Genomic DNA, 26,051 nt, shown 5'->3' on the forward strand with positions numbered 1-26,051 from the left:
GCAGGTTATAAAATGAGATTATTTTCTTTTTGCTTGTCTGATGTGTTGAATTTTCCCAATAAAACTCTTTTTGGTTTGTAAATGGAAAAAAAAAAAAACCTGACCTTCAAAATGTCATTAAAAAAACCAAATCAACAAGCTGACAGGAGGGTCACACAGGAGGAAGACAGTAGACAGAGAAGCTGATCAGAGGCCACCGCAGGGCAGCCATCTCTTCTCAGGAGCCCCCATGGCTCTGCTGAGAGCTGGGATGCTACCAGTTCCTATCCCTTGGTAAAGCAGAGGAGTCAGTAAATAATCCAATTTCTACCACCTTCCTAAGCTGAATCAAAAATCATGGCTGGGACAGCATGTGACGAGTCCTTGGACAGAGTACCCAGGAGAAGTCTGGAGGCAGGAACCCAGAGGAGGAAGGGGGGCTCTGAGTGGCCTTGGGTAGGAGCTGGGTTGGGGGCTGGATGTTGAAGGAGCTGAGGATGTGACTTTACGAGGCAGAGATTTGAGTAGAATATTCCTGGCCCAGGGGAGGTAGAAAGCAGGGTCCCTGGAGGACTACTCTGGCGGCCGTGTGGAAGGCCAAAAGGGAGATGATCCCAGGCCAGCCATGTTCTCAGGGCGTGTGCACACGGCTGTGTGGGCAGACTGCCTGCTCCAGATGTGGGACAGGTGAAAATAGATGGGATGGAGACTCCCATTTACTGAGTGGCTACTATGTGTTACTGTTGAAACCCATTACCTCTTCTAATCCTTAGAACAATCCAGTAAAAATCTATATTTCCACTAATTTATTTTTTCCCTTTCTTTGGGGGGGGGAATTAGGTTTTTGTTTATTTATTTATTTAAATTAGCAGTACTGGGGAATGAAACCAGGACCTTGTGCATGCTAGGCATGCACTCTACTACTGAGTTATACCCTCTATTTCCCCTAATTTATAAATGAGAAAAAGTAGGTTCAGAGAGGTCTAGTAACTTACTCAAAGTCAGACAGTTAATATCCTACACAACCAGCATTGAGCCTAGCTCGTCTGCCTCAGAAACCCAAACACCATGCCATGGTGCAGGGGTTTAAAGGCTCCCGTGGGTGTGAGGCTGAGGCCTTATCACCTCTGACTCCTCAGACTGCTGGTCTCCATGTTCAGGTTTGTGCAGTGCCCTTCTTTCCCAGTCTACTTCACAATACAGTAAATGCAAATTAAAATATGAATATTGATATCAGAACAGTATCCCATGTTGGAATTTCTGTGATTGAGGCTGCAGCGTATTTTAATGTGTCTGGAGACAGGGAGCTGACAGTTGTGAGATAAGGTGTGAAAATGTCTGTTCTACAAGAGTCTACCTGCATCCCCCTGCCCCACACACGCTTACTCACTCCCTTTAGTACGCTAGGAAACGTTTAGCCAGAAAGAAACTCAAGCCTTCGCTAACCCAACTGTGAATTTGCTCCTTTCAGTCACACAGATTCTAAATCAACAAGGTCGATTTATCTTTTAAAGATCAAAGATTTGGGAACTTAAAAAAGGGCTGTGAAATGGGCCCAACTGATTCAATCATTTTGATACTGAAGAAAAAAGATAATTTTTGAGGGGTTCCCCAATAGGCAAAAAATGACATCCTTACATAAATACCATAATGCTCCCTGTAGGTGAGAAAGAATGTGTGTACAGCCATCACTTTTAAAACAGGGCATTCTGTGCCAGCCATGTAAGGCACCACAAGAGAATGCAGTTTGCTGGGAGCCCCGAGCTGCGTGGAGCTCTCCCCAGCCAGCCAGGTCTGGCAGGAGGAGCTCTGGACGAAAGCACTGCATCTTCCCTTTAGAAAGAGATGGCTGGGTAGCATTCTTTGCCATTTCTTCTTCCTAATTTTGAGCAAGTCAAACTTCAAAGGAGGCCAAGCTATACAAGAACTTGACCATCTTGCTCCATTTATCCAGAGAAATATGTTATCCATCCTTCTTTTTTTGTTGTTATGGCTGAAACAGAACAGGTATGGAATAAAGCCACGCTACAGTCTCTAGTAACAATTATTTGCTGATGGTCACACGGATATCCTGAAAGCTCCTCTTTCAGATGCTTTGAAAGTCTGCAGCACAAATGAACGAGGGATGGAGAAGGGGCCCTGCTCAGTCATATTAGAGAGGGGCCCTCCACACACCATGGTGACCTCTCTGCAGGTCGGCCCCACATTTTCTATTTGCAATTCAAACCCAAGGCGAGAGCTAAGAGGGCAAGGTTGGGTTCTTGATTATATCTACAAGGTCACCATTGCTATGCGGAGCTAGAGGAGGCCAGGTGGCAGCCCAGTACATTTGAAAATTGGGTCTTTGTTGGGAACTGCCTCAATTTCATAGCAGAAACAAAACTTGAGATGTCTGTGTTGGACGCATCTGGGGAGCCACATGGATATGTCGGCCGTGTAAAGGGGAGGGGGCAGCGGGGAAGGGAATGAAAAAGCCAAGGAAATATTTTCTAGGGCAGTGAGAGAAGTCAGATGAAGCCAAATCCTAAATTAGCTCAGGAAGGAAAGCTGGAGCACCACAGAAGACTCGGTCCTGCCTGTCCTGAACCACGCTAGAGTTTCAATTACAAAATAGCTCTTCCAAGAACAACTGCAAAATATCAAGTCTGTAGAAATCTGTAAGACCGAAGGGGGGAAAAGTGAAAATTGAAAAGGGTGCACTAATAGATCTGTCAACAGTCCAACGGTGACAAGCCGCATTTCTATGAAATGCCTTCACCATTTGTGTCACCTGAAATGTACTGACACTCTCTATAGAACAATATCTCCTGGAGCTATTCTTGAAAAAGACTGGCAGGGGGAAGAGAAGGGGCGGGAGGACTCTGCTTCAGATACTATCAAGGAAAGGAAAGGGAGATGGTGTGGAAGGGGAGTGATCTAGATTGTTTAAGCGAACCTTTGCACAATATCAAAAACCCTGAGCTTAATTGGTTATTTGCAGAAATGTTATGTATCATAAAAAGAGGATTTTCTTAAGGCCCAATGCTTACAGGCACGAGGAGGGAGGCAATAGCCTGCAGACAGTGGATCTGACCAAGGAGGCACACGTGTCCTCCACCTCAGGAGGGACCCTTCCTCTGCTTGCTTCAAGTAATATTCTAATACCAGCCCTATGGAGTTACCAAGGAGAGAAAACTCAGCGGGATTTCTCCCCTCCCTGCCACTCCATTTAATACCTGCAATCCAACTCAGTTACATGTGACTGGAATAGGAGATAAAGAGGTATATTTAGGGACTTAAATAACACTCAAGTAAAGAATTCCACCTGCCAGTCTCTGATGGGGTGCAACAGACCACGGTTAAGGTCTACCTGAATTTACATCACAGGATTTTTTATTTCAGGACTTGAATCTCAGCTGTTAAAAAATTCACTCTCAGTTGAAACTAAGAATTTAAATGCTTAGTCAGAGCAAATTATTTTGCAATTAAAAAGAAGGGAATCAACTCCTCTGACCATTTCCATTCAATGAGAGGTCCTTTCTGACTTCCTAAAATTAAAACTGCTTTCAATTTTCAAAAAATTGCCAAGCTAGACAAAGGCCCTTACTAGAGTGGTGCATTTTGGAGTGTGGGGAAAGCAAGCTGGAGCACCGCAGAAGATCCAGTCCTGGGGTGTGGGGATAACAAAGTAAGTGATCCCAAACATCTTTTGGAAAACAAAACACTTGTTTCAGGAAGGCAGTATGAAATACTGTAGTGGTAAGGGCACAGACACTGTGGTAGATGGATCTGGAATCAAATCCTGCCTCTGCCAGGTTCAAACAGTGTGACCCTGGGGAAACTACTTCCCTTTGAACCGTGGTCTCCTTACTCATGAAATGAGAATAATAACTCCACCCCTCCAGGATTAAATGTGAAAGCTCCTAGCCTGGACCACCCTTAGAAGGTGCTTAATGAAGGGGGGGCAACAACAATAATGATGATGATATTCATAATAATATGAAAATATCCTCTCTGTTACATGAACCTCCCTTACAAGCCTAGAGAATCAGGTAGGGGACTCCTAGCCAGAATGTATGATTTCATGTGATTTTACTGATGATCCAAGGAGACGATCTGAACTCCTCCTGCCCCTCTGAGTCTCACACATGAACTGTGAGCAGAGCCTGCGGCCTCCTCCTCAGATCCACCCTTTGTGTCCTGCTCTGTGTGGTGGCCACGTGCATGCCAAGACCACAGCAGTCATTTCCCTGGAGATGCTTCTTGGTTTTGGTCACAACCAGCCCCAGGGCAGAGGTCAGCTGTAGGAGGTGGTGGTGCTGGGATGGAGAGGCTGAGCCAATTCGTCCAGACCCTGGTGAAGCCCAGGTGCGGCGGGGTGGGCAGAGGACAGACCGACAGTGGTACTCTGAACTTGCTTGCTTCTGTGGGTTTAAGCCAGTCTTAATGTTATTTGAAGACAGTTTTTTGTCTGTGAATATTTATAACAGTGTGAAAACTCCCGGACAGCTGGTAATGCATTTTGAAGTGTGCTAACAACACTGTATCAAACGGCCTCTATTGATCACATCGTACTTTTTTTTGTGGCCACGCATTTCATTCACGGTGCTTATACATTTTGAATAAGAACTTCAAGTACCTTTTGCTTCAAGCGGTTTTTCACCTCTTTTATTCCCATTTTTGCATGATCTTTTGCCTGCATGAAAAATTAATTTAAGTTAAGATTCTCTTTCTGTTTCCAGCAGGGACTATGCTTGATTTCAGTCCGTTGCGAATCACCTTCTCTGATTACTAGAAAAGGAAGGAAAAATGGGATCATCCAGTCGAAAACATAATGGCTATGAAAACAAATACAATGTTGAGAGTTTAAAACGAAAAGCCTTAAAGGGGCTACAGAGATTTTATTTTCTGCATTTTGATAGCACTGATTTTCTTCCCCCTCCAAAGCCCTTCTTCTGCTCTCTGTAATTATTTATCCCTGCAGCCTGGTGACAGCTGCCAACCAGGAAGAGGAGAGCAGCAGCTTCTCCAGCTGCAAGATTCAGAATATCTATTACATTTCACCGGGGCAGGGCCTCAGGACCAATATTCTGCCCAGGATGAACAGACACATCGCTGGTTTCTCTGGTGCCATTTCTTAAATCCCATGTCGGCAGACACCCTGGCTTTTATTTTCTATGATTCTAGACCTGTGCGGCCACCCACCCCATTAAAATAACTACAATTTAAGCACAGAAAGGACTAACACAATTAAAAATGGAAATAAAACAAAACCACCCCAGTTAAGTGGCTCAGAGTCAAATTAGCAAGGCAAGAGAAATCATGAGAAAAAATACTTGAGGCTCAAAAAAGATGGCGCATCGGGAACTGGCGTGTTCTCTTATTTTCCCTCTGCCGTGGGCACGAGTTTCACAAACAACGCATTTCCTATAGAGCAGCGATGAGAGAGACGATGAAGAATTTGGGACAAAAGTTAGGGGGTATGTCCCCCCATGAACAATCTTCAGTAACCAGCAAAGGGGCTGCTTGATTCTGACATAATCACGGGGGTACAGGTAGGAAAGGTCGGCCAGAACATCTGAGACCAACACCTCTGGGTCTCAGGGACACAGGCAAGGAGCAGCCTGAATCTTAGCACCCAATATACATTTTAAAAGCTAAAACCAGTAGCCTCCCATTTCTCTATTGCAGCAACCACCAGCAGGAACACTTTAAATTAAAAATGTCACTGACCTGGTCATAAAATATCAATGCTAAATAATTCTAAGAGCATTGAGAGCTTTAGGAACTAACACAGCAGCCCCCAGATCACCTCTGCAACACAGGATCAGGTCCATTTAAGAGTTTTGTCGTACTAAGGAACAGATCTGTTTGGACCCTGAGACCGAGACCAAGTACTTACAAACTTATAGACAGTCTTCATGGCTGGGTTTGCTTTCGTTTTTACAGTATTCAGAATTGCTCCACTTCCTTTCTATAATAAAAACATCAATTAGCAATTTCGGCTGAAGATACACTAGGCCAACACCAACAAAGACCTCTTCTCTTTAATCAAGTTAAGCAACATTTCAAGAGTGTGTAACTTAATTAGAGAAACAGGCCTAGGTGGTAACTGGTTCCGGGCAATTAAGTTACAGCCAAGGCAGGATCCCTATGGGTGGGTCTGGGGGGTGGGAGGATGAGGACGGTGATCAACTAGCTGAGGGGGACCCCAGGCTCAGTATTTGGCTTGGCACCTGTTCGCTGGCTGGAAGGAAAGCTCATCACAGGCTCTCTGAGGCAAAGGTTTCCTCATAGTCATCTACGGCTTCCCAAGAAAGTCTAGTTACCATGGACGACATTAAGGTGAGTCTAATAGCAATGGATTCTATAGGTAATACCAAGCCAGAGCAGAAAATTGGGGGCCTGAGTAGCCAGGAGTGTCTGGCTTCTCTGGATAACATGCTATCTTTAGTCTCACACTATCCCATCCTCACCCTGGTTTTGTGTTGTTGTTGTTGTTGTTGTTGTTGTTGTTGTTGTTGTTTTTAATTACTCTGGTAGGCTGCTTTGATTAACATGTATATCTTGAGAAAAGGAAAGAATTTAGTATAAACCCAACATATCAATTTCTCAGCTCTGTTTCTTTGGAGAGCAGGGAAGAGGAGGAGGAGGGAAGGCTTTCTTAGTGCACAGAGGAGGCAATGAACACACAGGAAGCATGCAGGTTCCAGATGTTTTGTGACGCTCACTGCGGGGACGCCCTATGGTCGGCTGAGGGTACCAAGCCACGGAAGGGCTAGTCTCTGCCTTCAAAGACCTCCAGTTTGGGGGGCACCAGGGAATCAAGTACAGCTTAAGGTAGTGAGAGCTGTACTGGCCGTGTGCACAAAGAGGGGGGCACAGCTCACGGTGGAAGGCCCGAGAAGGCTTTAGAGGATGAACCATCTCTCCATGAAGGATGAGTGGGAGCTCATATTGGGGATACAAAGGATAAAACATTCCAGACATAGGACACAGCACACATAGAAGTGCAGAAGCAGAAAAGCCATGGTGTGGTCTGCAAGTAACAAGCAGTCAGTGCGTCACGGGAGGAATGGCAAGTGGCTGAGAGGCCAGATGGGGTCACGTGTCAAGGGCCAGGGTAAAGATGCATTAACCAAATGCATCAAATGATCAGTTCTGTGGTGGTTTGGAATGAGAATTCCAACTGATGCGAACAGAGACAGAGACTGGACCCAGTGTGTATACAAGAGTAAGGTACACCATGTAATCACTGGGATTAAATTTTAGCACAAGTTTTGGTAACTGCCCATATTAGAAACTTGGAGCTTTAATTATTTAAAACTTTAAAATTTGACCTAGAAAGCATTCTATGTTATAGGATAATAGAAATTTTTCACCCACTCATTTGTTCCAGACTGCTTTCCAGAATTACTCAGTATCCTATTTCAATGGTCCTTTAGAGTATTAAAACTCCCTTTATCAATCAATCAACAAGTCCTTATTGCTTGTCTGTGATTTGCCAAGTGCCGTGTTTGGCCATACAACAGGAACAAAAGAAGCCTTTCATTGAGGAGTTGCTTACTCTCAGCCAACTGCAGCCACTTCCAAGGGACCTGCCTTGGCAGCCACGCACTTGGCCCACAAGCAGGAGAGAACACTTATCACACTATGTTGGAGTTGCCTGTTTATGTGCTGCCTCCCCAATAAGACCGGGGGCTCCCCTAGGGCAGGGCCTGTGTCCTGCTCCCCATTTTAACCCCAGGACACAGAGTGGCGCCCGGCACACAGGTGGCCTTTGGTCCGTTCTCACTGATAGACCCAGGTAAAGGAAAGGCAAACATTTGAACTCTTTAGTGGCTTCTGAAGCCCTAAGCATCTGGCTTCCAACACAATAAAAAATTGTTCATGACAACAGTGAGGGGATGAAAACACTCTCAGTGATGCTATCTCCATCCTCCCAGGAGTCTTCGTTTTGAAAAATATTTCAGAGCAGCAAGAGGGACACATTTTTGGTTTTCCCAGAAAAAGTTCCCAATTGGTCTGGCCCTAGAAAGAGACCCCCAGAAATGCTCTAAGATGCCAATATCCATTCAACACGCCTTGGCTGCCTCCTGAGACAAGAAGGCCTCTCCCAGCTCTTACTGTCCTCCCTGAGGGTTGGCTTTGGACAGTCTCATCCTGCGAATCTCCACCTGGCAGGAGAGTACCCTGGCTTGACAAACAAAGGTGTCTTCATTGGAGAGAATGGAGTGCCCCGGGCCAAATGACAGCCTTGTGGGTGGCAGGGGGGGGCGGAGGGCTGCCAGGAGGCTAAGGAGGGGCCCACTTACCCGGACTGTGGAGAGCCACTGATGGTACAGTTTATCGCTTCCTGGGGAAAGAGGAGTCAGAGAAGCTGTCATTTAAAGAAGTTATCTGCCCTCAGGAGTTCCTCCAATTGCTTTCAGCATGTAGGACTTGGGAAGTTCAAAATCTGCAGACCCCTGGGGAGGCTCTCATGCCCCACTCCCTGAAGGAGACAGTAATGAGTCGCTGCCTCTGGGTTCTTTTCACAAGCTGAGATCTGATCTATCAGTGCTCTGAGGACAAACCCAAATCCTCCTTCTTGCCTAGGGGATAAAGGTCACACCCCTTAGCAACCCCACTTCTCTTCTCCAGGCCTCTCTTGGCACCGCTCACCCTCTGCCCCTCCATCCTGTACTACCTCAGACTCCCTGACCGGTTATCCTCCAAGTCATCCATGTCCTTGCAAATGCTGTTCCCCTTGCCTGGCCACCATTCCCTACTCTCTCGATTGAGTACACACAGTGACCAACTCAGTCACTTCTTCTGAATAGGTGACACCCATTCAGAGTTCCACGTTCTCTCAAGTTCTGGGAGCCACCCCAGGGCAGGAACCACAGGGCCACGTGTCCCAGTGTACGCACGCTACTGGACATACCTTCGGCCCTGCTTAAGTAGTGACAGGGAAAGAAAAAGGAGGCACTGTGGAGAACTGATTCATTCTGTCTGGTGAAACAAGGAGGTCTTAGCAGACAGCTTTCTTCTAGAAGTCCCAATAACATGACTCAGTTTAGCAGCACTAACAGCCTGACTTCTCCCCAGAACTCATATTCCTCTGTTAGAAAGCTACTCTAGCCTGCCTCCTTTGTGAAGCCCCCATGTTACTGAGTGACATGGAACAGAGCCCTCTTCTAACTGCACAAAAGCCTGTGTCTGCTCCTTTTCCTGCAGTGGTTCAGTTTGTGTTTGTCTTTAGCTATGTAGCATTCTCCTGCCTGTCTCAAGCTCCCTGAGGGCAGCAGCGAGTCCCCCATTCTTACTCTACAGGGCTCTGGACACAGCAGGTGTCCAGGAAACACTCATCACCGATCTGCTATCATTGCCGCAGACGCATGCACTGGTTTTATTGATTAACTGTGCTCTCCATGCGGCACAGGCTGGACAGGCCCGTCAAAGGGGTTCTGCAGGTGGGATCGTGCCCAACTTTGAGTGTAAGGACTGCGAGCTGGGTTATCAGCATAGTCCAGACCAGACACACACCTGGCAATAAGAGGGGGCTGCCAGTGATTATTATTATTTTGCATTTACTTTTACTTTGCAGACAAAGACTTGGTACTTGGAAAGAAGGCCAGATTGGGATTCAGGAGGCAGGGGCAGCTACTAATGCTTCTCTGGGCCTCAGATGCTTCCTCTGAAAAATGAGAGGATGATCCCCCTGGTTCTAAAGGTCTGCAGAGACTGGGCGCTCTGTGATGATTTTCACATTTTAAAGAACCATTTACTGAGCAGTGATCCTGTGCCAGAGTCTGTCCTGGGAGACCACACAAACCTTTCCTCAGGGTCTCTGATTTAATCTCAACAGGAATCCTGTGAGGTAGGCACCGTCACACTCTGTGCACAGATAAGAACACTTCGGCTGAAAGAGGTGGAATGACTCCACCAGGTTTTCACTGCTAGTCAGTAAGTCCAGGTCTCCTATTTGGATGCCTTGTGTGCTTTCCACTGCATCATGTGGCCACTATGCTGCCTGGACCCCGCCCACTCGCCACCTAGACCCCACCCACCTGCTACCTAGACCCCACCCAGCCTGGGGAAGCAACTGACTCCAGGATGAAGGACCGCAGATGGGCCAACATGCATCTCAGCAGAAAATGAAGAGGAGTTCCTCCAATATTCCAAGGCAAAGGTTGAAATCAGTCTCTCATTAAACCCCAGTGAGGGGAAAAAGAAGTCACTGCCACTCCTTGAGAACACACCCTAACCCCACAGGCAGCCCACAGCTCAGAAAGGAAAATGCAATGCCCTCACCGGCATACTCGCCCATGTTGATCTCCTCTTCAAAAACATCACTGAAACCCTCGCCGGAATTGAGAAGGTCTAATCTACCATCGATGAACTATACAAAGAAAGAACAAAAGCATAACAGCTAGTACAAAGAAGTAGGGGAAGACCACTCAGCTGGGCTCCACAGTCTATGACCAAAGAACCACCATGCTTCCCAAGACAGGAAAGGGCCTCTGGAATTGTGAGCTTAAAAAAGCGAGTTTCTAAAAACCTGGCTGCATGTGTCCGATAACTTGTAAAACCACGTGGCATATTTGCAGAGGCTCCGTCTGGTGGCTGAGAACCCTTCTCACCGGATCTCCCTCCCCAGACTCTGGGCCTCTTTAGGCTGAGGCCTGAGTCCCACCCTTGCCTGTGGCCTCAGTGCTGAGAGTGGAGGCAGCTGCAGAAAGATAAGAACACTTCGGCTGAGAGAGGCACCAGCAGGGACCCAGGCGCGGTGCAGGCCAGGCAAGGGAGGGAGGCACCTGTTTGAAGAGCTGCAGCTGTGTCGCATTCTGCAGGAACTGCCGCATGGCTCCGGACCGATAGTGGGACACAAAGGTTTCCTCGCAGAAGGTGATTGGCTCCTCCTGGGAGATGGAGACGGGAGAGGAGGGTTAAAGGAGTGGAGTGAGAGCCATCAGCTCTTGAACTCTGTTAGGCGGCACTTGTACATCTGCTGATTTGTCTAATCCTCACTTACCTGTGAAGTGGCTGTTATCCTCGAGGCATTCTACTCTACGGAAGAGGAAGCTATCTCAGAGAGGAAAAGGCATCTCCCCAAGTCACCAAGCTGGTAGGAGGCAGGGTGGGAACCAAAGGCAGAATTCCAAACCCTGCCCCCGGCCCCTTCCGTATTAGCCACGGTCAGATCCCAACAGCAAGTTAGTGGGATAGGCCCTTCCATGGGATGATTTGCAAACTTTCCTTCTCACTTTAAGGAGAGGAACCCTTTCTTTGGATAGTGCCTTATACAGAAGGAGCCCTGCTACATTCAACCGCCCAGCTGCTCTGGGGGGCTGTGGGTGGGGACGGCGGCCGGGCTCTCCTTGCAAAGGTCTCCCCCGCACCTTTGCAGTCCCTAAGGCACCAGCCGTGGAGCACAGTTTGAAAGCCATTTACAGACTGATCTTTGCCAATAGCAAATTATAATTTGAAAATAATTATTTATATTAAAAAGGATGATCAAAAATAAGATTTACTGTCCAATCAACTTTGTGCTTATGCTGTTTGATAAGGAAATTTGTTTTAACTAAACTGCATTTTATGAGTCAAGAAAATAACAGCTTACGCTTAAAAAACAACCCATCCTTATAGTCAACACCTCAATCCTTTGAAGGTATCTGGAGTACTCATCTACACAGACAAGCCTTTAATTTCAACAGTGTATTCTCTGTTCTGAAAGATCAGACTTTCATATCTTGAACTGAATTAAAGGTACCACTCCCTTCACAGACTTGGTGGCAAACACAGAGATGTTTGAAGCTCCACTTTTATCCTGCTTTAATGAGTTATGTGAGTGTTAAATTTATTGTCTAGCTGCTGTAAATTCCAAGAATCCCTCCTGCTAAAATCTAGCCAATATTAGCTCAGTAACTGGGAAGACTTACTGCACAAGGGTGGCAAGAAAGACCTTAAAATATTAGGGTAACGGAAATACTTATTTTTATACAGTTACACCCCACCTAATTTTACAAAGGATCTGAGGCAGCTTACATGAGCACCTAAAACAAAGGAAAAAAATCAGAGTTGGAAAATACGTAAATATGTAAGAAGTGTATTTACTGGGTAAAAGAGTATCTGGATATGCAGGTCCTATATGGAGTCTAAAATTGAGTTACAAAATTAGCTCTGAGCTTCCTGGTTGCTGAAGCAAGAAGGGAACAATGCAAACTTTACACTGTGAGGAAAAAAAGCATACCAGTTTCTCAGGAAGCAGAGTTTTCATGATATTTTTTTTTACTGTGGCATGGATTTATACTTGCCCTGCCGAACAGTGGAGAGATCAGCTAGTGATGACCAACAGAAGCCCACCTGGAATTCCATTCCTGTGGCCTACAAGCCTTAATTCTCACCCTTGGAAACACAGCAGGGCAACTAATTCTCTCTCCAGGAGCTCTTGTCCCTGAGCACAGTGTCACTTGTACACTGATGACTCCTGATAAATACTGTCAGCTCGGACATCTCTCGTTCCAAGCCCCTACGTCTCAATCCACAGCTGGATGACCCACCAGAACCTCAAACTCAAAATGGCCAAAACTGCTAGTGACTATCCCATCTGGAGTGCACTTTAAAGCTGCTTTTCTTTCTTTTCTTAAGTTGCCATTATCCACAGCTACCACAGCAGACCCACCAGACACCCCAAGTCTTTCCCACGTTCCCAGTGCAATGTCTCATTTGTCTGTCCCCTGCTCTCCATGCCTTGGCAAAGGCCTGACTGCCAAGGTGGACATTCAACTTTATGTCCCTCTCCTGTCTTGTTCCTCCCAGTCCACTTCAATTCTTCTGGCCTGAGTGATTTCTAAAATGCAGACTGGATCGTGTCACTACCCTACTCAGGAACTTTGATTGTGGCGATGCTACACTTGTGTGACTAATTCCTGCACTAGACTGTAAGCTTCATGGGGGCAGGAACAGTATCTGTTTTGCTCAACACTGAATGCCTAGCAGGATGCGGGTCACACACATGGGGGCCCGTGTGGGAGAGGAAAGGAGGAGTCCTAGCTCCTCAGCCAGGCAAACACACCCTTCCTAAGCTGATCCCAGCTTTCTTTTCCAGAATCCTTTTGTGTCACTTTCCTCTGCTCCGCCCTTTCCCCTTATGCTCAAATGCATCCCCTGATCACATGCCTGTCCTTTCCCACTTTCTTTCGTGCTTTTGTCAGTTCTCCTCCTTCCACCTGGACTGTCATCCTCTAAACACAGGCCTGTGTGTGGCAGTCATCACCCCTGCTCAGTGCTCTGATGGTGCCTTGTGCACCCCGGGTGCTGGGTAATCTTCACTGGTGTCCCTGTGATCGGGAGCTCAAGAGGGCAGAGGCCCTGCTGGACTCATCTCTATACTCCCTGGGGATAGTGCACAGCCCAGTCCCCACTCAGAAGTTCAGGGATGCTGGTTAAAGAGCCAGAGAATGTGCTTGATTCTGGTTCCTGTCACAGGGGCCCTGTGGTCTCCATGTGGCCGAGACACTGCTTAGACAGATGGTACAGAGGTCTCAGAGCCTGATGCCAGGTGAGTGACACCTGTGTCCAGGTAGCTTAGAGCTGCTCAGAGGAAACACTCTTCGGAGCTGTTAGCATTCATTCTTGGAGCTTTGGCCTAGCGTTGCCAGGAAGAAGTCTGCTGAGGGACCAATAAATTCAAGAGAGTCTGCAACCAGATTTGTACGGGAGAGTAGCCTGAGGCAGGCTTTAGTGGTAGGAGAGTGGAAAGGATCTCAGCTTTGGGGAGATGTGAACATTTTGGGCCTGTCGTCTAATTACTGGAGGTGACATCCCCCTGGTCAGATGTCTGTGCCATAAAAATGAACAGAAGGACATGGGCACAGATGGGAAAGGCTCAGGGGAAATGTGACATTGGGGGCTTTTCCACAAAGAGCTTAAACAACATCAGCAGTGTCGGCTGGACATGGAAACAAGTGCTCCACACAGTGTGGTGCACTGGGTGGGGTGGGTGGCAGAACGGCCACAGGAGTCAGAGAGGAAAAGGCTAATCCCCGCAGGGCAGAAGGTGCAAAAATGTTAGGGAGAAGTGGGCACGTGTTGGTGGAGCCCGGAAGGCTGAATAAGGGTCAGGTGAGCAAATCCCACCCGTTCAGGGCAACTGTCCCATCCTAATCCCGCTGGGGCACTGTCACTCGGAGTCCTGTTCAAAGGTCTGAATGGCAGCAGGCACAGGGGCACGTTCCCCTGGCGCTACTCACCTTCTAAGGAAATAGTGGTTCACCTGCTCTTTACAGAACAGCAGGTAAGGTGCCTTGTTCCAGGTCACACAGCCCACGCGTGGCAGAGTCGGGGATTAAGACCAGGTGGCCTCCACAGCCCAGCCATCACCCGCATGGTCCGTGTAGACTCAGGTTCTCTCTGAGGGCTCAGTTCTAACTGTTTGCCCCTGGACATCTGCTGGGGGGCCCAAGCCTTCTCTTTAAAGTGGGAGCCCTCAGATTCTCCTGGTGGACACTCCAAGCACCAGCCCCTCAGAGACACCCAGGTCCTGGGAAGGAGGACGCAGTCAAGCCACTGTGAAGGCCCCTTCCCTTGTGAAGGTTTCCACCTGCCCGTCAGCCCCCTCCTGCAGCTGAAACCTCCACAGAGGAGAGGAGGACCACAAGGTGTCTCGTTAATTCCCTCCTTTGTAAGAAGTGCCGATTTAGTTCTCCTGTTAGGCTGATTAGAACTTTTGTCTTCCTGGGCGACCCTCTAGGTGCTGGGGTTACTGACTGAAAGCAACGTTAATTCAGGCAAGTCAGGCCGTGAGCATTCAAGCTTGGATCCCATTAGTAGAGCTTTCCATCTATGACCCAAAGGACAGTTAAACACAGCTGCTTAACCCTATCAAGGACTTTGTTACAAAAAGACAAGTTTTACTCACAGATTATTTTCTGGATATGTGGAATCAACTGAAAATTCTACTACTAACGAGTCCATTGCTGTTAACAGGTGAAGCTGGTGCTTCCAAAGGTTTCTGATTCTTCCAGAAATACCTGGCTTTTGTCCACCGCATTGTGGGTACTGGCATAAAAATAAACTCTCCTGTCAGATTCTTCAGCTACTTTCCTTGTTCTGCTGATCCATACATATAGTATTAAATTCTTATTTTTCTTCATAAATTTAATTTTTAATCAAAATTTTATGTGCACATTTCCCCTGTGAGTCTAAGAAAAAAAGGAGGTGTCCACTCGTTATGGACCTTGCTTAAAATATTTAAAACGATAGTTTTGGAAGAGTCATCCACCCAAACATTTAAAAAACACCTACTGTATGTCAGGCTCCGCGTTAGGGGAATACAAAGATGAATAAAATACAGTTCCTACAAGTAATGCTAATAATCGAATGAGGGGTGGGGAGTGGATGAAGGTAGAGACGATGCGGAGTAGCAGTGTTATTCGCAATAGCCAAAAGTTGGAAGCAATCCAAGTGTCTCTAGATGAATGGACAAACAAAATATACACACAATGAAATGTCACCCAGCCTTAAAAAGGAAGGAATTTATGGCGCGTGCTACAACATGAAAGGTACTTGAAGACACTACACTAAAGGAAATAAGCCAGTAACAAAAGGACAAATACTGTCTGATTCCACTTACATCTAGAGTTGTCAACTTCACAGGGACAGAAAGTAGCATGGTGGTTGCCAGAGGGAGGCGAGGGATGGGGAGCTGTTGTTTAAAGGGTATAGAACTCTCAGTTTTGCAAGATGAAACAAGTTCTAGAGATGGATGGTGGTGATGGTTGTGCAACAGTGTGAATGTATTTCATGCCACTGAGCTGTCCACCTAAAAATGGTTGAAGTGGTGAATTTTGTGTTATGTAAATTACATTACATTTTTTTAAATGAAAGAATATTTATAATTGTAGAAGCTGGTCAATGGATACATTAGAGTCCATTTCTTTTGTATAAATTTGAAATTTTCCATAATAAAGATCAAAAAGAAAAGCTCCTGTTACCGAGGAACCCTGCCTCGTTCAGGGAACAAATACTGCAGTCCAGTGTGACAACTGGCACACCAGAGGGCTGGTTTGTTCTGTTTTGTTTGGGTAAAGCCAAAAAACCCTTAAAAAATTAGAAAAGATATGTGATCCACTTAAGGTAATACAACACGGTGGGGAGAGAACATGTCTTGGAGTCAGAAAGAGCTGGACTTGAACCTTGACTCATGTGATACTAGCCATGTGGTCTCAGGTGACTTGTCTTTCCTCGTGTGTGACAATGACTCAAGGCTGTCCCATCTCTAAGGGTTGCTTGGAAGATTAAAACAGCTGACAACAAGTGGGTTTTCCACAAATAACCATTCCTTGAGGGCAGAGATTGGGTTTTACTGAGGCTGGTAACATAATTTGTGGGACCAGTGCAAAATGAGTATGTAGGAAAAAGTGCTGTTAAGTACTAAAATATAAAGCTTTTTTTTTTTTTCATGGTCTCTTTCTAGACTCTTTATGGTGCTTTTAGAGTTTACTATTTAATGTCATTCCGCGTAAAGAAAAAAAATTTAAATTATTAACACGGGTTTTATTGTTCAGCTTGGTACTGTGCAATGCCAGTTCTAAATGCTAACATATGTGGAGTCGTAGTTTGTAAATCATATATGCATTTGTATTTTGTTCTCCCCAGACAGTGGAAATGCTGCACAAAACTAACTCAACTGTTTTTATTTCAGTTCTTGATAGATGCACATTCCATTAACATTCTCTATGTTCAGCTTACTGATGGGAAGGGAAAAGGGACAATGGCTGCTCCATCTCCTCCCCTCCCATGTCATCGTCTTCACGAGAAGTGGCTGCCTCACACAGGGGTGAGGAAGAAACGTGTTGGGTTTTGTGGTCATTGGTGTCTCCTAGGACACCACTGCCTTCTCTCAGCATTGAAACATGTTCTGGTTCTGACCCGCGGGGCAGCCTCCCAGGTGGACAGTGCCCCACAGACCTTGCATGCTCCCCTGGAAGTGGGGAGCCCCATGCGTGCTGGGTGCGCTGGGCAGCTCTGTATGGGATGGGAGGGTTGGGAGGCAAGGCTCCAAGGAGGCTGTCTGTGCAGATCTCCTCTGCTCCTGCCCTGCTCCCCTGTCCCATCAGACTTCATTTACGAGGCATAAGTTTGAAGGGAAAATTATTAAGAATTTCGAGATGGTGACAGCAGAGCATTAAACCAGGCATGGGCCTCTTTGAGTGTGGGGCCCCGTGACTGCCTCAGCCACACACCGGACACTGGTGAGGCCAGCCCGGGTCTCACGCTTCTTTACTACCCTCTCCCTTCACAGGCTAAGTACTCAGCAGGGGCTCTGGTAGTTGACTCTGTCTGCCATCCCACGGGCAGCTCGGAACAGCTTCAGGCAAGTCTGTGGGCTGATGGAAGTGGGGTTTCTAAAGTCCTGAGCTCGACACTCAAGGCTTTTCATGACCTTCCCCAGCTGACTCTTCTTATGACATTGTCTACCTTGTCCACATACTCATCTCCTGATCCAGAAATTCTGGACTGTCCACCACCCCCCAACTGTTTTACACACTCTCACTTCTCTGCCTTCCTTCCTCACGTGACCTCCCTGTGAGAACCTAACCTGATGGCCTCAGGTGAAGAGGGCCCCCCGTTCCTCCTTTATGCCCCCACACCAGCACCACCTCTGCCCACCGGTCTCCCCAGCCCACTGCAGGCTCTGATCTATGCCCCGAGGCTGGCATGCAGTAGACATCAGCTGAGTCTGAGTCACTCCAGGAGGAGGCAGATGGCAGAGTGGGACGCAGAGCTGGGTTCCAGGCCCAGCTCTGCCCTATGTGCAAATGACTGGACCTCTCAGATCCCCATTCCTCCCACCTGCCTCAGGGGATCACTGGGGGATTAAAGAGGGATTAGAATCACCTGGGGCACTTTTAAAATTTCCCCAAAGCCAGGGGATTTGGTAGTTTCTAAAACTCCCCAGGTGACTCTAATGTAGTCATGGCTGAGAACCACTGGTGGACGTGAACGTGACCAGCATAGCACCTAGACCAATCAACACACATTTTTTAAAATCTAAGAATAAAGAAATATTACAAAGAAAGCTGTAGAATCTGGCCTCCTTTATCACCAGCAGCCCCAATCCAATTGCATTTTGTTTAAATATCTCCAAATTCTTAATAAAACACCCAAGTTATTGGCCAAAGTGCAATAAAGTCTGGAGGGTGCTTCTACAGCCTCCCTCGGGCAGCCAGCACTGCCCTCCCGGCCACGTGGAGCTCTCACACCGAGCCCCTGCTCTGGGCCTCAGCACCACTCCCACGGCTCGGTCTGAAGGGCTGCTCCCCATGGGGTCAGCAGTGGTGGCGGCCAAGGAGCCTGGGTGAGTTCCCAGCCAGCACTGAAAGGGCTTAGTGCGGTATCTGGCCTAGAGAATGCCACATCCTTACTTACTGGAAGGAGGGCGGGAAGGAGGGACAGCAGGATTAGATTCTGGGAGCTTCCGGTTAGCCAGAAGCAGGCACAAGTTTAGGGAAAAGAGAGCCAACGTCAGCTGAACACTTGCTCTGGACTAACATGTACCTTCTCCCTGAATCCTCGCCAGAGCAGAGGGCGTTCATACACGACACCCACGTCACAGATGAGGAAAGGGCACCCACGTGGTGAAACATTCTGTCTTCAGTTTCAGAGCCAGTAGATCTGAGTGACTCCCAAGTGCAAGCAAACTGCCCCCCACCCTCCACGAGGCACCGCATGGCACATGCTCGAGGGTCCCCAGGGTGGATGGGGGCGGTCGCTGCACAGTTACAGTCTGATGGCTCTGGCTAGGCCAAGCCATGTTTTGGGACGACAGGCCCAAGACGGCCTTGTGAACCATTTGTGTGGCAGCCCCGGCACACAGGGACAGCCTCCCAGCCTGGGCCCCTGTGACTATAACAAGCCCTAAACAAAGAATCAATGTGTCACTGTGAAGGCGGCTCCCTGTTCAGATGATTTAAGGCAGGGGAGACGTGGGTGCCTGATGAGAGCTACTCCGCTGATTTGCAGGGGCCGGGACGGCCGGGCTGACAGTATTTGCCCGATCGGGCCAGCCGCTCGGTATTGACAGAAGCCCCCACACACACTCGCTAGATTACAGTAAAGACATTCAAATCACAGGCGCGGCGGCCCACGCCTGGCTCCTCTGTGCCAGCAGCCCCTTCCTCCCGCATTAACCAAGACAAACAGCGGGAAGTCAGGAAATTCTGATTAGTGCAGGAATGGCAGATGAGCGGGGAGGCCTGTGGAAGCCGAGGAGACACAATGAAGTGGGTCCTCATGCATACTAGCTTAAGATTTTCTTTCCATCAGAAATGCAGATGGGAATCAGCTCGAGGAGGAAAGCAGGTGCAGTGATTAAAACACCTGCCACTCACGGAGTGCTGACCCTGTGCTGGGTGCCTTCACATGCATTATCTCACTTATCCTCCAAGGCAACCTGGGAGGTAGGTGTGGTTAGACCTCCATTTTACAGATAAGGCTATTGAGGCTCAGAAAGGTGAAGTCACCTGCCTCAGGCTGCAAAGCTGGTCAGTGACAGAGCTGGGGTTTGAAGCCAAGTCTGTCTGGACCTGGGGTTCATGCGACACAATATTATTGCTCTGACTGAGAGAAATAACACGAGAGAGTAGCTGACGTATTGGCCGACACCAGCGCTGCTCTAGCAATTCAGAGAGATGGAGTATGGAGCGGCGAGGAAGAGTGGCCTTGGAGAGCTGAGTGAGTTCTGGCTCCCCTCCGAGCTTGCAGAATTCCTCTCACCTCTGCAGCCTCTGTTTCCTTATGGATGTGCCGAACATGTTCCCCACTCTCATCCCCTGAGCATTCAGTACCATTCTGTCGGTGAGTCCAAAGAGCAGTGGCTCCAAGTGAGAGATGGGGGCCATCCCCACGCCGCAGTGGAGTGCCAGCTCTCTCCCCAGTTCAGAAACCACACAGAGACACACCCAGATCTCAGTGTCACACACCTGCTCAGCCACCTCGGCTGCAGCAGTTTGCCTCCCTGTCACTGAGAGCCAGGTTCTGGGTTTTAACACAGAGACTCTTGCCTTCCCAAGTCCCAGGAAAGGACGTATCAAACTGATTACAGATGAGGACTTCGTTTTCTGACAGTTAGGGGAAGACAGTTCGAGAGAGCGTTCTGGAGGGAGGGTGGGTCCAGAGGGCTGGTGGGCCCCTGGGAGACATGGGAATCAACCTGAAGAGTGACCAGCAGGAGAACCAGTGTCAGCTGTAGCAATGCGAATGTGGGACTCATGGATCAAAAGGCTGAAAGACGTGGAAGGTAAAACTGAGAAGCACAAGTTAGTCTGCGGAGAGGAAAAATCCCAACCCTCTGAGTTAAGTGAAGGGAAGACAGACAGACCTCACTAAAGATATGCTGCCCGCCAGCCCTTGGTGGCACGGCCGAGGGAGTTCACCCACAGCGTGTGCACACACAGGACCACTGGGCTCACTCATTGGTTCACTCACTGAGGATCGGTCCTCTCCTGAATGTCACTTGTCCAGGGCCAACCTCGGCGCCTGCGTGGGGCGTGGCACCCAGGAGGCTTTGGCAGCAAGTTTTCAGTCATGAACAAATGGCAGCATCGTGAAGGGGAAAGAGCACAAGGAGAGTCAAAACACTTCGCTTGGCCTTGACTCCTTTTCCTTGTCTGGGCCTCAATTTCTTCATCTGTAATGGGAAGGTGCTGAGCTAGAGAATCTTCAACGTACTTTCAAATGCTGACAGGTGCTGTTTCTAGGCACACGTCTAGGCCTTTCTAAAAAGGGCCTTTCTCTACGAGGTCACCTGCAGCCTCTCACAGGGAAATGTGTCACGATGCACAGCCCTCTGTGCAGAGTTGGGAACAGGGAATGAACTCAGGTGGGAGTGACAGCTCCGCCCCGCTCTGCACCTGGAACATGGGACAAGGCCCTAAGCCCTCAGAGACTGTCTTCTCATTCCTAAAATGAGGGAGATATTTACCTCCTAGGGTTGCGTGTGGATTGATAGGTGATTCATGTAAAATGCTTACTTAGCTCATGGCCTGACTCCTACAGGGGCTAAAAAACATTGGTCCTCTACCCCAAATAATAGTAGTTCTCTGCCCAAAACACACTTTCCGAGATTTACTTCAGAGCATGTGACGTGCACCACCTGCTCAGGACACGTGTTGGGTTAGTGGAGTCAGACCACAACTTCGAGCAAGGAGAGAAGTGGTTACCCCACAGCTGCCCTCTCGGGGCCCCTGCATGGGCGGGGTGCAGCAGGCACATGGTGACTGTGGTTGAAGGCTGGATCTGCACAATATCCCTATTAAGAGAGGCTTTATATCCTCATCTTACAGAGGGTGGGACGTGAGTTGCCCAAGGCCACAGCACTGTGAAGAGCCAGAGCTGTACTTGAAGCCGGTCAGTCTGACCCCAAAGCCCAGGCAGGGTCTTCCTACAACACCCCATGGCATCTGAGCATGCTCAGTTGCCCAAACCTGTTTCCCCCACTCTCTGGGTTTCTGGGGGAATTTGAGATACAGAGAATGATTTCCCACAAAAAAAGTCTTTTCCCACCTACTGCAGCCTCAGTCCAAGGAGTCTGGAGTCTCTAGATGGCGATTAGGTATTGCCTGGGGACTCAAAAGAGGTTCAGAGCAGCCCAGAGCTCCAAGAATGGGGAAGCAAGTGAGCCTCTATGAGCCTCAGTTTCCTCCTCTGTAAATGGGGGATATCACCTACTTCACATGGAGAGGTTTGAAATGACACACTATTTGTCATTTTAAACCTGAGTAGCACACAGCAGGTGCTCAATGGAGGTTCACGTCCTAACATCTCTTTCTAGAAAGATACCCTTTGAGAGCCAGGTGTTGTGTCTTGTGTGGGACCTTCTGCATCTTTCACTCAACAAACACCGTGATGGGGTGCTGGGAGAGCACAGTTGGGGTGACTGCCGAGTGGAGTGGACTTCAAGAAAGGTCACACGGCAGGGGTGGTGGAACTGATATAAAAACCAATCTCCAGGGAGGAGCAGACACTTGCTAGATACAGAAGCATAGGAGGCCATGAGCAGAGGAGTGGGGCCATGACAAGGCCTGGCTGGCGGTGCACAGTGAGGAGGTGATGTCTCTGGGGTTAGGGGCATGTCACAGATCAGGTGAGTGAGAGAGTTGCTCACTCTCTCCTTCCTTATTTGGGGCCATCTTCCCTGACAGCTGGAGATCTGAGAAGTGATGAATGTTGGACCCTTAGAATACCAAACTGCCAAGAAAGGTACAAAAAAGAATTACTCAGCACGTGCTGGTGGTTCGCCCTGAAACAACCCAGCCAGCCCTGAGCTGAGCCTCCGATATCCGAGGAGTAGACTTCATTCATAGGGAAGGAAAGGTTTCATTTTTTCAGAGCCTCATCTCAAACCCACCCCCTATAGGCCAGGCTATGGAAGGCCCCTTCGCCCTTCAAGGATTAATTTGGGGACAGCTGCCCAAGGAGGGTCCCCCTTGCCTTCCTCCTTCCTGCCTTGGGCTGGTCAGGTTCCCGTGCTGTGGCTTCCGCCGCCCCCGTGCTCACCTCCACTAGAGCACTTCCTGCCATTTTTGCACTGCCTGGCTGCCCGAGTGTTTCCTCACTAGGTGCAGACCGCTCGCGGGCACAGGCGGAGTCTCACTTGTGTCTCCAGGTCCTAGCACAGTGCCTGGGTAGGTGCACACACTCCGATGCTTGTTGAATGAATTATTCACTGTAGATAGGCAGCGGGAACATTTCTGAGAAAGAGGCCAACGGGGTAGAGAGCAAGACAGACCGAGGATGTGAGGATGAGGGTTAGTGGGAAGAAGGGAAGAGAACGTGGTGTGTGTGCAGGGAGGGGTAGCGGCGGGAGGCGGGAGGCCGGGAACACCGTCTAATTAGACCACATGTGCAGAGCAGCATCTGGCTCAAAGCGCAGCAGTTTACACCGCTCCTGGAGTTGTCGTGGAGACAACCACATGACCAGCCTGGAGCCGAGACTCAGGGGCAGCAATCCAGATGCACTCCTAACATATTCTGACAGAGAGCAGATGGGCAGCTATTTGCAGGGCCAAAAAATGCCAACTCCGCTCCCCTCCAGACCTGTGTGCCCTCGCTGATCATTTTCATCTTGTAAAGTCATTCTTATCTGCCCTGGAACCACCAGTTCCTCCCTTGTAGGAATCAGTGTGAAAGCTGCTATTTTTGTAGTTCTCCGACCATCACAACTTCCGGCCTGCTCCTGGGGGTGAGGAAATGTCGCCACCTTTAATGAAGGGGTCTGCTACCCCGGGCTCCACTACCGCAAGACTCCTTCCTGCTCTAACCTCTTTCTCAATTAAAAGTGTCTAAATTCCTCACTCTTTAGGCCCTAGTAAACAGATCCAGGCCTGGGAGCAACACTGAGAGAATGTGGGGAGAAAGGAGGGGTTTTGTGGTTGAGCTCCTGCCCGGCTGGGTGGTGGCCTGGGGCACACGCTGGGCCTCTCTTCGCTCAGCTTACTTCTCTGTAAAGTGGGCTTTGTAACACCTACTTACACAGGGTTATTTTAAGGGTTAGATTAAATAATTATGGAAGAGCCCCGACAATCATAAAATCCTGTATAAAATTTTTACTGGGATAAAAGTTCTTTACAAACCTCAAAAATTTTAGGCAGAAAGCTCATTATCATCTGAGTTGTATGAAAATGACAAAATCTTAGGCTCTGTGTGAGACTAACCTTTATTATCCACGTGTATGGCAAATTTCTCATTAATGCCTTCGGCAAGGTGGGGAAACATTCAGTGTTGGAGGATCAAGTTGGATTCTGGGTTAGATGCTTACTAGCAGTGGGATCTTTAGTATGTAACTTAGAACTCTCCTGAGCCTCAGTTTCTTTGTCCATTAAATGGGAATAGTCACTCTTACTACCCATGAAGTAGTTCCCATTGTAAAAGGTAACTGGGCCAGTCCATGTAAACTGCCCAGCATGTAGTAGGCACTCAGTAAATTTAGTTCCATTTCCCTCCTTCCTGACCATTTAACAGAATCAAATAGGACTGAGGTTGAGAAAGAGTAGAGTGAAAAGTGTGGGTTCATTCAGAGTGGGTTGGAGTCCCACTCACTGGCTGTGTGGCCTTGGGGAAGCACTGTCTTTTCCGGGCCTCGGTTTCTTTTTCTGGAAAAGAACAGGACCCACCATCAGGCTGCTGTGTGCTGTAAAGGGAACAAGGAACATAAAGAGCTAGTATCCGTGAGCTACCATAAGATTTTGTGTATATTTCCCTGTGCTATACAGTATAATCTCGTCTATCTATTCTACAATTTTGAAAAAAAAAATGTTACAATGAGTGTGTATATGTCCATGTATGAAAAATTGTGAACACTGGAATTTGACACTTTGTAAAATGATTATAAATCAATAAAAAATGTTATTAAAAAAAAAAAGAGCTAGTTTCCAAATAAAGATCATCATTGTCCTCCTCACTCTTACTGGAGAAATCCTCAACCCTTCCATGGGGGTCTAGCCTGGGGCACATCTGTCACACTGTCTCAAGAGACCCCGACCGGAGGTGTGGGCTGCTTCAGGCACACATCAGGACAGTGTCCACTGGCCCGGCCGCTGCCTGAGCAGCGTGTGGGGCGGCTGGCCCAGGTGCAGGGAGGTTTATTTATAAAGCACTGCAGGGGTTCCCGCTGCCGCCACTCACCTGCCATCACAGGTGTGGGGAAGGCCTGGCTAAAAATATTGCTAACGTGGGTTTAATGTTGCCCAGCAGAGACTAATCATTGTTTTAAGTAAGTATTAATTATGAGAGTCACCCAGATAGAGTGCTGGAGTGGCAGGAATATTTCTGCATCTACATATGCAGGTGAAGAGACCATGTGGGGAGACAATTTCCTAAGCACCTCCTTCAGGGAGTCACTTCACAGACAGCGGATGCTAAGTATTTGGGGGATTCCTGGGTAAAAGATTTGGGATGTGTCTAAATATGTGAGATAGAGGTATTTCCCTATTTGGGAGATCTTCTACAGACCAAACAGCTAATTCAATTCTATCAAACCCTTTACATGAAAAACTGTCACTGAGGTATGGAAAACCCAGATTTGGTTCAAGGCCCAGCATACTGGCCAGCCAGTCTTGGGCAACTGTCTACCCAAGAGCCCGGACGTGGGGGCCACCAGTCTGAGACAGTGTTCTGGTTCCAGTGCTTACTCCCTCCTGTTCTGAGTCTCAGTTTCCTCACCTGCACGGGAAGCTAACATCTGTTGATCACTTTGATCATTGGTTCCTATCAAAGGAATGATATCATCTGGTATCACAAGGAGACTCACCTAGGGGAGGGCTTTTAAATGCAGCTTCCTGGGCCCATGGCTCAGACCTTCACAAAGCTGCTCGGATGATTCTAATGCATTTGGGAGCCAGGGTTGCGGGGAGGGGATGGTGACATAGCAGTAACAAGAACAGCAGACACTTACACGTGCTTACCATGGGCCAGGTGCCTTTCTAAGCGTTTTACATGTATCCTCATAACAACCCCAGGAAGTAGATATTGGTGCTGTTGCCATTTTACAGTTGGGAAACTGAGGCATAGAAATGTGAGTTAACCTCTCTGGGTTTTCCCACAGGCAGAGTCTGACCCAGGTGGTCTGGCTTGAGTCTGTTCCTGACAGAAACTGTGCATGCCAAGGGGACAGTGGCTCTGCTTCTCTTACTCACCACCATGTCCCCGGTGCCCAGGGCAGAACCTGCCAGAGCAGTGATGGGTACGGTCATTTAGCACATAGGTACTTTTACATAGGTGTATCTCACACCATCCCAAGGAAGCTGGGATCACACCCTCCAACTTCTGGTGAAGAAATCAGAGGCAAGACAGTGCATTAAGTGGTTTAAGGCCATTTCTGAGTGAGTGGTGGGACTGGGATGAGGCCAAGCCTGGTTTGCTCCGTCATCTCTGGCTACAGCCTGGAGGGACACAATAGCAAGTTCCTGCACCACATGATGGACGTAAGTATTAAAAGGACGTAAGACTCCTAATAAACTAAACCGCTTTCCAAATCCTTCTGATGGACTACCTCCGTTTCTCCCAAAGTGGTTCCTTCAAAGACAAGGGTGCTCAGTGAACATTTG

At 48.2% G+C, this 26,051-nt stretch overlaps 1 protein-coding gene across 7 annotated transcripts in view; it reads right to left on the reverse strand.

The window, feature by feature from the left end:
* The window catches only part of DENND1A (DENN domain containing 1A), a 470,473-nt gene that overhangs the window by 55,602 nt on the left and 388,820 nt on the right, over nucleotides 1-26,051 (reverse strand). For all 7 annotated transcript variants that reach the window (XM_074362200.1, XM_074362199.1, XM_074362197.1 and 4 more), the window contains 5 exons: nucleotides 10,758-10,862; nucleotides 10,255-10,342; nucleotides 8,274-8,314; nucleotides 5,861-5,932; nucleotides 4,598-4,654 (listed from right to left, as the gene is read on the reverse strand). In XM_074362200.1, the coding sequence (XP_074218301.1) occupies nucleotides 4,598-4,654; nucleotides 5,861-5,932; nucleotides 8,274-8,314; nucleotides 10,255-10,342; nucleotides 10,758-10,862 (363 nt within the window). The remainder of the gene's footprint in view (nucleotides 1-4,597; nucleotides 4,655-5,860; nucleotides 5,933-8,273; nucleotides 8,315-10,254; nucleotides 10,343-10,757; nucleotides 10,863-26,051) is intronic.

The sequence above is a fragment of the Camelus bactrianus genome, chromosome 4, assembly GCF_048773025.1.
Source record: "Camelus bactrianus isolate YW-2024 breed Bactrian camel chromosome 4, ASM4877302v1, whole genome shotgun sequence".
Taxonomy (NCBI): domain Eukaryota; kingdom Metazoa; phylum Chordata; class Mammalia; order Artiodactyla; family Camelidae; genus Camelus; species Camelus bactrianus.